Source organism: Leuciscus leuciscus (genome assembly GCF_965113295.1).
Source record: "Leuciscus leuciscus genome assembly, chromosome: 8".
NCBI classification, from domain to species: Eukaryota; Metazoa; Chordata; class Actinopteri; order Cypriniformes; family Leuciscidae; genus Leuciscus; species Leuciscus leuciscus.
Genome location: NC_138732.1, coordinates 3,119,310 through 3,128,281, shown reverse-complemented (window position 1 = coordinate 3,128,281; position 8,972 = coordinate 3,119,310). Strand labels below are relative to the sequence as shown.

At 36.5% G+C, this 8,972-nt stretch overlaps 1 protein-coding gene across 1 annotated transcript; it reads right to left on the bottom strand.

The window, feature by feature from the left end:
• Positions 1–1,057: 1,057 nt before the first annotated feature.
• Positions 1,058–7,124, bottom strand: casp3b (caspase 3, apoptosis-related cysteine peptidase b). Its single transcript, XM_082178018.1, has 7 exons — positions 6,889–7,124; positions 5,997–6,063; positions 4,112–4,248; positions 3,903–4,031; positions 3,656–3,831; positions 2,179–2,293; positions 1,058–2,095 (listed from the first exon to the last, which is right to left on the bottom strand). Exons 2-7 carry the CDS (start codon positions 6,056–6,058, stop codon positions 1,866–1,868), a joined length of 849 nt encoding a protein of 282 aa, XP_082034144.1. The 5' UTR covers positions 6,059–6,063; positions 6,889–7,124; the 3' UTR covers positions 1,058–1,865.
• Positions 7,125–8,972: the final 1,848 nt, after the last annotated feature.

Here is an 8,972-nt window from a genome sequence, read left to right as displayed (position 1 = left end):
TTCTAAAACCCACTTTCTTTCTGAAATCATCCAGGTTTTCCCCGGTATGTATTTTTGAGTAAAAAACAACCCAAAAAGGAAACAGCTTGACGGAGAGTTGAGAAACAGGACTGAAACAGAAATAAGGTACGGCAAGGTTTCGGGGAACAGTTCTGCTTTCTGTTGCATTTCTCAGGAACACACCTTGTTTTTCAGCAGAACTAGAACACAGCGCCACCTAGTGCTGAAGAAACACTGCGGTCTCTTTTGCTCTCGAGCAGTTTCACAGGAATTATGTCAATCTGTTTAATAAACTACCTGCAAATCTGCATGCTGTGGAGTGAGAATGTTTGCAAAAATAATGGCTATGAATATATATATATTTAAATATAATTTAACATTAACTGAATAAGGATGTTTCTTCATATGAAGACTTTATACACTACCTTTCAAAAGTTGTTTTTGAAAGAAACACTTATGGTCAGTTTGTGTGTGTGTGAGTGTGTGTGGCTGTATTAGGTATTAATTTAAACTCCTGCTTTTAGATCAGAATTCACAGATTAAATAGATTTAAAAAAAAGAAAAAAGAAGTCTCCTTTGCTCACCAATGCTCCATTTGATCAAATCAGTAATATTGTGAAATATTATTATTATTGGGATCGGTACGATTTTTAATGTTTTCAAAAGAAGTCTCTTACGAACAACAAATCTGCATTTATTTGATCAAAAATACGATAAAAACAGTAAAATTGTGAAATATTATTATAATGTAAATCATCTGTTTTCTGTGTGAATATCTAGTAAAGTGTAATTTATTCCTGTGATCAAAGCTGCATTTTCAGCATCATTACTCCAGTCTTCAGTGTCACATGATCCTTCACAAATCACTCTAATATGATTTGATGCTCAACACACACACACACACACACACACACGCGCGCGCGCGCGCGCACACACATACACACACACACACACACACACACACACACACACTAGCTCTTTATCTTGTTTTTGAAATTTCTCTTCACTTGTCTTCAGTATTTGCTCTACTCAAAGCTAATCACACAACGCACACAAATGAAATACCAAAGTAAAATGTTTATTTTATCATCATTAAAATTATGCTAATGTTTATATTCACATCTTCTTCCTGTAAAATAATCTTTATTTTGCATGAAACCTGAAAACTGTGAACTTTAAACAACGCAAACATTCAGATGAGGCTTGAATAATGACAGACCGCCTACATGTGCATATAAAGATTTAAAAACAGCTGTCCATCAAACCCAGCACTGTAAACATCTCCCACACCATAACCACAAAGACTAGATAGTAATTTCAAATACTCCTGATCAGATAATAGTACATTAAAATCCACACCGCTACTGTCAAACCAAATATTATTCAGACGCCAGTTATAATTGTTGATATTTTCTTACTAGTGTGTGCAGGAAACTATAGTTCATTAATGTAAGTGAGGAGAGCAAAATAAAGTAAACTGGGACATATTTATAAAAATTTGGTTTAAAAATTAAAAAACAAAATGCTCTTTTTACACACAGACTGAACACAATGAAGCATTGCTTGGTGATTGGTTGAGCTAAACTGGTATTATCTAATTGTGTAGTTAAATTTAACAGCTGACAGATATTCAACATAATTCATGTGTGAGACAGTCTAACAGAAGGACGGACAAAACCAGTCAAATATCAACTTCTTGTCATATTTTATCACCATTTTCTAAACTATAGCCTAGCTAATAAACTGTGATAAAGTGAGAAATGTTGAAGGCGTCTGAGTAAATGTTGGTTTGACTACATACAATAAAAATGCTTTAAAGTGTTATTTTTATCCCATTGCAACTTAATCAGTAAAATAAAGATGAATTATTTAGGGAAGTAGAGTTCTTTGGTCAGCATAGACACAATGCAAGGTATCTGTTTCTTGCCACCGAACCCTGGCATATTGCAGGAGGATTCGAAGTCGAGCGCCACCTTGTGGTTGACACGTGTCATGATCTGCATGATCTCCAGTTGCTTGCCGTATTTTGACAGCATCTCACAGAGCGAGGAGATGAACCAGGAACCCTGAGCGACGTTCCTCCAGGAGTAATACCCTGAGGAGAGACAGAAAGCACACGTTTGAGGGCGAGTGCATGTGGTTTTGTGAGGAAACGGCACTGAGTGAGACATTAGAGACCTGGAGCCGCGGAGTACGCATACAGAAAATCAGCCTCCACTGGAATTCTCGTAGTTTCCGTGTCACCTCCACCGTCTGTTTCAACGCCAGGGTCCAGATCTGTGCCTCGACAAGCCTGGAGACACACACAGGGTCAACACATCTGTGAAAGAGCAACTAAAGCAACACTCTTAAGTAAAAATACAGCTTTTAATGTGGTATTTTCAATATGCTAAACCATGTGTAAATTCATAAGTCGACAGCCTCAGGCACTGCTGTCGTTAATAACTAATGATCTGTACAACGGAAGTGAATCTGGACAATAACTTTATTCTAGATCTGCTGTAAAGCCTAATCAATCTCTGTTACTGTAATCTCCTATTATTATTATCACTGTAAAGCTGCTTTAAAACAATTAATATTGTATATAATATATACAGGTGAAACTCGAAAAATTTGAATATCGTGCAAAAGTTCATTTAATTCAGTAATTCAACGTAAAAGGTGAAACTAATATATTATATAGACTCATTACATGCAAAGTGAGATATTTCAAGCCTTTATTTGATGATTATGGCTTACAGCTTATGAAAACCCCAAATTCAAAATATTTTTTTTTGAATATTACATCAAATCAATTTTAAAAAAGAACTTTAAATGCAGAAATGTCGGCCCTCTGAAAGGTATAATCATGCATGTGTACTCAGGTCTTGGTTTGGGCCGCTTTTGCATGAATTTCTGCCTCAATGCGGCCAGCGGCGGACTTAAAGGGATACTCCACTTTTTTTGGAAATAGGCTCATTTTACAGCTCCCCCAGAGTTAAAGAGTTGAGTCTTACCGTTTTCTAATCCATTCAGCCGAACTCCGGGTCTGGCGGTACCACTTTTAGCATAGCTTAGCATAGGTCAATGAATCGGACAGGACCATTAGCATTATGACTGAAAATCAATATCCTACGGAGAAAATGAATGGGATTTTGCTGGTGTGTTGGGGTCCCCCTCGGAGGGCGGGGCCTGTTTCAATTGAAACGGGTGAAACATAGGTAAGTCCGCGTCTGAATGCGGTGTGGCATGCATGCTATCAGCCTGTGGCACGACTGAGGTGTTATGAAGACCAGTTCTGCATTGCTCAGTCTCATGTCTCTCATCTTTCTCTTGGCAATGCTCCATAGGTTAAGGTCAGGCTAGTTTGCTATCAAGCACAGTCATCCCATGGTCATTGAACAAGGTTTTGGTTCTTTTGGCAAATCCTGCTGGAAAATGAAGTCAGCATCTCCATAAAGCTTGTCTGCTAAAGGAAGCATGAAGTGCTCTCAAACATCCTGCGTTGTTTCTCGACTTAATAAAGACTCAAATTATAACAAACAAAAGGCTTGAAATATCTCACTTTGCATGAAATGAGTCTATATAATATTAGTTTCACCTTTTAAGTTGAATTACTGAAATAAATGAACGAGTTTCACCTGTAAATGAAGGTGACATGACTCGTGACGCTCACCTGAATGAAGAAAAGCTTGGGTTTTCCCACCAGTGAAGGGCAGCGATCTCCTCTGAAGAGCTCAAACAGTGTGTTCAGTGCTATATCTCCATCCGTGCCAAAAATCATCCCATCGTTTCCATGACTCAACAACACACACACAAACATGGCCGACTTACTGTGATCCTCCCGAGACACTGAGGATGGAAGACTTCGTGAGTTTATGAGCCATTCAATTATTCTAATCAATCAATGTTGCAAAACATACCTTTAGTTAACAAAGCCTTCATGTCTGAGACAGTTTGATCATTCCTAGTGGTGACTTTGAAGCCTAGCTTTGAGAAGGTCGCCATCGCATTCTTTGCATCCTCGTCTGTCCCGTTACGAACTCCCATTGCTGTTTAAAAGAGGATAAAATCAGGATGAACATGCCTGAACTAAACCCTTAACCCTGTCTGTGTGCTTCCCAGCTCTTACCTGTTTGCCTGTGGAAGTTCTTGTTGTTGATGATCACACATTGTCCCAGACTGCCGTAGTTCATGTTGTACTGGAAAGCATCAGAACGTGGTTTGGCGTCCGTTTGATCGACTCCGGCATCCGTGAGAAACGAAGTCCTGCGAGAGCAAATACTTTTATGAGTCATTCCTAATTAAAGTGGAAATTATAGACAGTCACTTCAGGAAGGGGTTAGGCAGCACATACGTTCATTAACTTCACAAGCGGCACGAAACGGAAATTGTGCTCGTCTTTTCTTCCCTTTTGTGACGTATACATCAGAGTGAAACACTTCTGGAAGGCGGGGCAACCTGTCACTCACACGAGATCCACCAATAGAGACAGAGCGACACGCATCATAATCTGAAACCACACCCACATCGGCGGGGGACACAATCTAACCGTCTCCATTGACTGTGCATTGTGTGTGAAGCTGCCTCCTTGTCATTTATGACTTATTACAAAAAACAAAACCATGTCTAAAAGCTGCTGTGTGACAAAGTGTGCAGCAAACAAGCTAAAAAACCCAGAAATACATGTTTATAAGCTGTCGACCCCAAAAAACGAGCGTTTAAGGACAAAAAAAGTGGACACAGGCTGGAACGAATGGGTAAATTGTGGGATTCTGACACTCAATTTGCACTAAGACTATGTGTGCAGTAAACATTTTGTCACTAGTAAGTCAAATATCCAAATGTCAGTTTTATATATTATATTTCTGTAAGCTAAGCTATCCTGTCGCCGATTACGTTCTCCTCAGTGGCGTACGTTAGTTCTCCGAGTAATACGACACTGTCTCAATCCACTTTTGTGTCCTTAAATGCTTGTTTTTTGGGGTCGACAGCTTATAAAAATGTATTTATGGGTGTTTTAGCTTGTTTGCTGCACACCTTGTCACATAACAGCTTTTAGACATGGTTTTGTTTTTTGTAATAGGTCAGAAATGACAAGGAGGCAGCTTCACACAATTCACAGTCAGTGGAGCGTGAATGCCTTGAAAAACACACAAAGTACATCTAAAACGGGAAAGAGCTTTGAGATCGACTGTACAACTAGTTTTGAGAAGAATCTGAGGTGTATTTTGACAGACTGCTGAAAGATTCAGAACCGAGAAGCAAATGGATCACTGCGATTCACAGAAACAACTGGATCCAGGCAGAGAGATCCATTTACAGTTTTCATTTCATACAGTTTCATTTTAACCCTTCATTTCCCCTTTCATTTTTTCCACATACTCATTTGTTCCTGTTTTGCTGGCCTTTTGTGGTCACGCACTATTCAAATGATTGATCATACAATAAAAAGTCCCCCTGTGGTGAAATTCCAGCTTTTACTGTTGTTTATGTGTCTATGTGGTGTTTTTAATACGCTTAAACCATGTGTAAGTTCATAAGTCGACAGCATTGCTGAGTATTTCCTCCTTAAAACTGCAGTGAACCAAAGACAGTCTCAAAAACACGCTTTGAAATCGCTGGTGTTTCTGACGTCACAAACTACCTTGTAACCAATCAGATCAACGTGTGATCGTCAACCAGTGGATCTCTGAGCTGAGTGAGTGAGTGGAGGCGGGGCTCATTTGCATATCTATAGAACAGCATACTAAATGAGGCAAGGGTGTCAAATTACATTCAAGATATTTTAAGGCATGAAGGCATAAAACATTTAAATATGTAATTTTTAGTGATCAAAGATGAGTTTTAAGGGATGAAATGATTGATAACAGGGGGACTTTAACATTTTGGATGATCTTCTCAGTGATTCCTCGATCAACAATGAGTCGTTCTAATTCTGACTTACATATCCATCTACAGTTTCTTGTAATTATATGTTTGTAATGAATCAATTTCCATCAAAATCAAACACATACTCTTGTGCGTTCCCTTTTCTGGCGTCCACAGTGTCTTCACCCCTGGGCTTTCCGTCCGACATGGTCACTAAAAAAGAACATAAAAGAAACAGGTCTACTGATTAATAATGCAACACATTTCCAGCAAAAAAAATTAATAATAATAGCTATTATTGATTAAGAATTCCAGGAAATGCAGCATGTGTGAGTTACAGTAAGTGTTTATCTGTAAATGTTGTGTCACTGTACTTCACATCCTGCTTTATTTCCTTCCGCCATGATTTTGTCATTAAAACCGCAAGGACATTTTTAGGTAACACAACAATATATATAATTATAGATTCTGTTTATGTCAAACTTGAGTTTTTGTTGTGTCAAAAAACAAAACCAACTGGTTTCAAAGACATTTCCTAAAAAAAAAAAACTTACAGGTGTGTCAAGCTCCCTTAAAATGCTAAGAGATAACATGTTTGCTTCTTTCTAGATTTAGATGATCGTGAAGTCATAATGATCACAAATATCATTATCATAAGATATACAAACATGTCACAGCTTGATGAATGAAGGCTGGGTGAGTCATTGTCACTTGAATTGGGGTCACAAATTGCAGTAACAGAAAGTATGTCACGCAGTTTCTCTTTATTACCCAAGACACATTATGAAATAAGTTTATTGTTACTCTTCTTCTTCTATAATACGATACGTTTTAGTCTTAGACTGTCTCAGAAATGCCAAAAACATCACACAGACTCTTCACTGATCCTCTTTAGTGGCGTTTACACACCACGTCTTGTTATCTGAATCCATTCGTTATTAAAAACACTCCAAAACATTCAGAACTTTAAAAAAAAAAAAGATCAGTAAAAAAGCAAAGGTAAAGATGCAATTAATGGGAATAAATTAAAGAACTTACAGATGTGTTGTCAGCTACTTTAATTTCCTTCTGAAATAGAAACTGAATTGAGGTCGCTTTTATAATGAGGTGTTTGTGGTTTCTTTTGCAGAGAGGAAGCGCGCAGTTTACGGTTAAATATTAATTAAGCAATGTTTTTTTTGTTTTTGTTTTTTTAAATCACCCAATAACGAAAGCTAACTCATAAATATTAAATAAATGGCGCATACGTTGCGTTTTATGACCAATGTTCCGTGAGACTGTCGCTCCTCCCACATGCCATCTACAACAAACGAGATTCTACGCATGCGCAGTAACACCACACATTAGGAGTGAGACATTACATAAACACACTAAATAATCTTTTTAGTGTACGTATTTATACAGTAGTTGTCAGAAGTGATGTCCAGCCATAAATGTGATTGAAGACACAATACGGTTTTTTTTTCTATAAAAATATGTTGTTACATATGTTAAAATGTATTTTAACATGGTTAAAAATGGTTAACAATTAACGTTATGGTCAGTAAACAAAAACTTCTCGGTTAACTTCAAATTCTCTTCAATTATACGTGACAAATCTCTCTGAATTCACACTATTTACTCTCGTATAATTCTTAGTTATAAGCAATTATTCAATAAAGAGGTCGATACACTAATGTTAGTCAGCAAAACGAAATGCGCGCGACTTTCTATTGAAGACTGAGGTAAGCGCGTGCTGGAGAAGCGCGTGCAGAATCAGATCAGGGGCGCGCAAAGATTTGTAGGCTATGCTTTTCATCCTACGCTTAACCTTGGCTTAATATTTTTAGCTGTAAAATTGGATTTATCTGAAAATTATAATGCATTTTAACGCGATCTAATCCAGGTTTAAACTGTATCTGCAAAATGACACATTTTAGCATAATAATATCGGCTTGTTATAGAAATAAACCCTAAAAATAACCTGTAGGGAACGTCCTTGGAAGGTTCCCTTAGGTGGAAAAATGTGGTATTAATAAAATAACCAAAAGGGAACCATGTTTGCTGGGTATACATTTACATATATATATAGCCTACATACAGAACAGGTCAAAAGTTTGGAAACATTACGATTTTTTTTATATTTTTGAAAGAAGTCTCTAATGCTCATCAAGGCTGCATTTATTTGATCAAAAATACAGAAAAAAACAGTAATATTGTGAAATATTATTACAACTTAAAATAATAGTTTTCTATTTGAATATACTTTAAAAAATAATTTATTTCTGTGATGCAAAGCTGAATTTTCAGGATCAGGATTACTCCAGTCTATCACATGATCCTTCAGAAATCATTCTAATATTCTGATTTATTATGAGTGTTGGACACAGTTCTGCTGGCTAATATATTTGATGAATAAAAGGTTAAAAAGAACTGCATTTATTCAAAATAAAAAAATATTTTCTAATAATATAAATCTTCTTTACTATCACTTTTTATCAGTTTAACACATCCTAGCTGAATAAAAGTAGTGATTTATTTCAAAAAAAGAAAGAAAAAAAATGACTGACCAGTCGTGTATATTGTTGTTACAGAAGATTTCTATTTTTAAAACATTTGCTTCTTTTTTTCTTTTTTTTACTTTTTATTCATCAAAGTATCCTAAAAAAGTATCACAGGTTATGAAAAAATATTAAGCAGCAGAACTGTGTCCAACTTTGATAATGAATCATCATATTAGAATGATTTCTAAAGGATCATGTGATAGACTGGAGGAATGATCCTGAAAATTCAGCTTTGCATCACAGAGATAAATGATATTTTAAAGTATAATAAATTGAAAAGCAATTATTTTAAATTGTAATAATATATCACAATATTACATTTTTTTTCTGTATTTTTGATCAAATAAATGCAGGCTTGATGAGCAGAAGAAACTTCTTTCAAAAACATTAAAAATAGTAATGTGTCCAAACTTTTGACCTGTACTGTATATATACACACACACACACACACACACACACACACACACACACACACACACACACACACACACACACACACACACACACACACACACACACACACATACACACACACACATAAATATATCATACAGGATGCAGTGTTGGAAGGGGTGTATA

What these genes read in the sequence shown, in the direction of transcription:
- casp3b (XM_082178018.1), bottom strand. Translation starts at nt 6,058, where the DNA reads ATGTCGGACGGAAAGCCCAGGGGTGAAGACACTGTGGACGCCAGAAAA. An exon ending in AGAAAAGGGAACGCACAAGA is followed by an intron (nt 4,249 to 5,996) that starts GTATGTGTTTGA and finishes TTGCTCTCGCAG; the next exon opens with GACTTCGTTTCTCACGGATG. An exon ending in TGCGTACTCCGCGGCTCCAG is followed by an intron (nt 2,096 to 2,178) that starts GTCTCTAATGTC and finishes GTCTCTCCTCAG; the next exon opens with GGTATTACTCCTGGAGGAAC.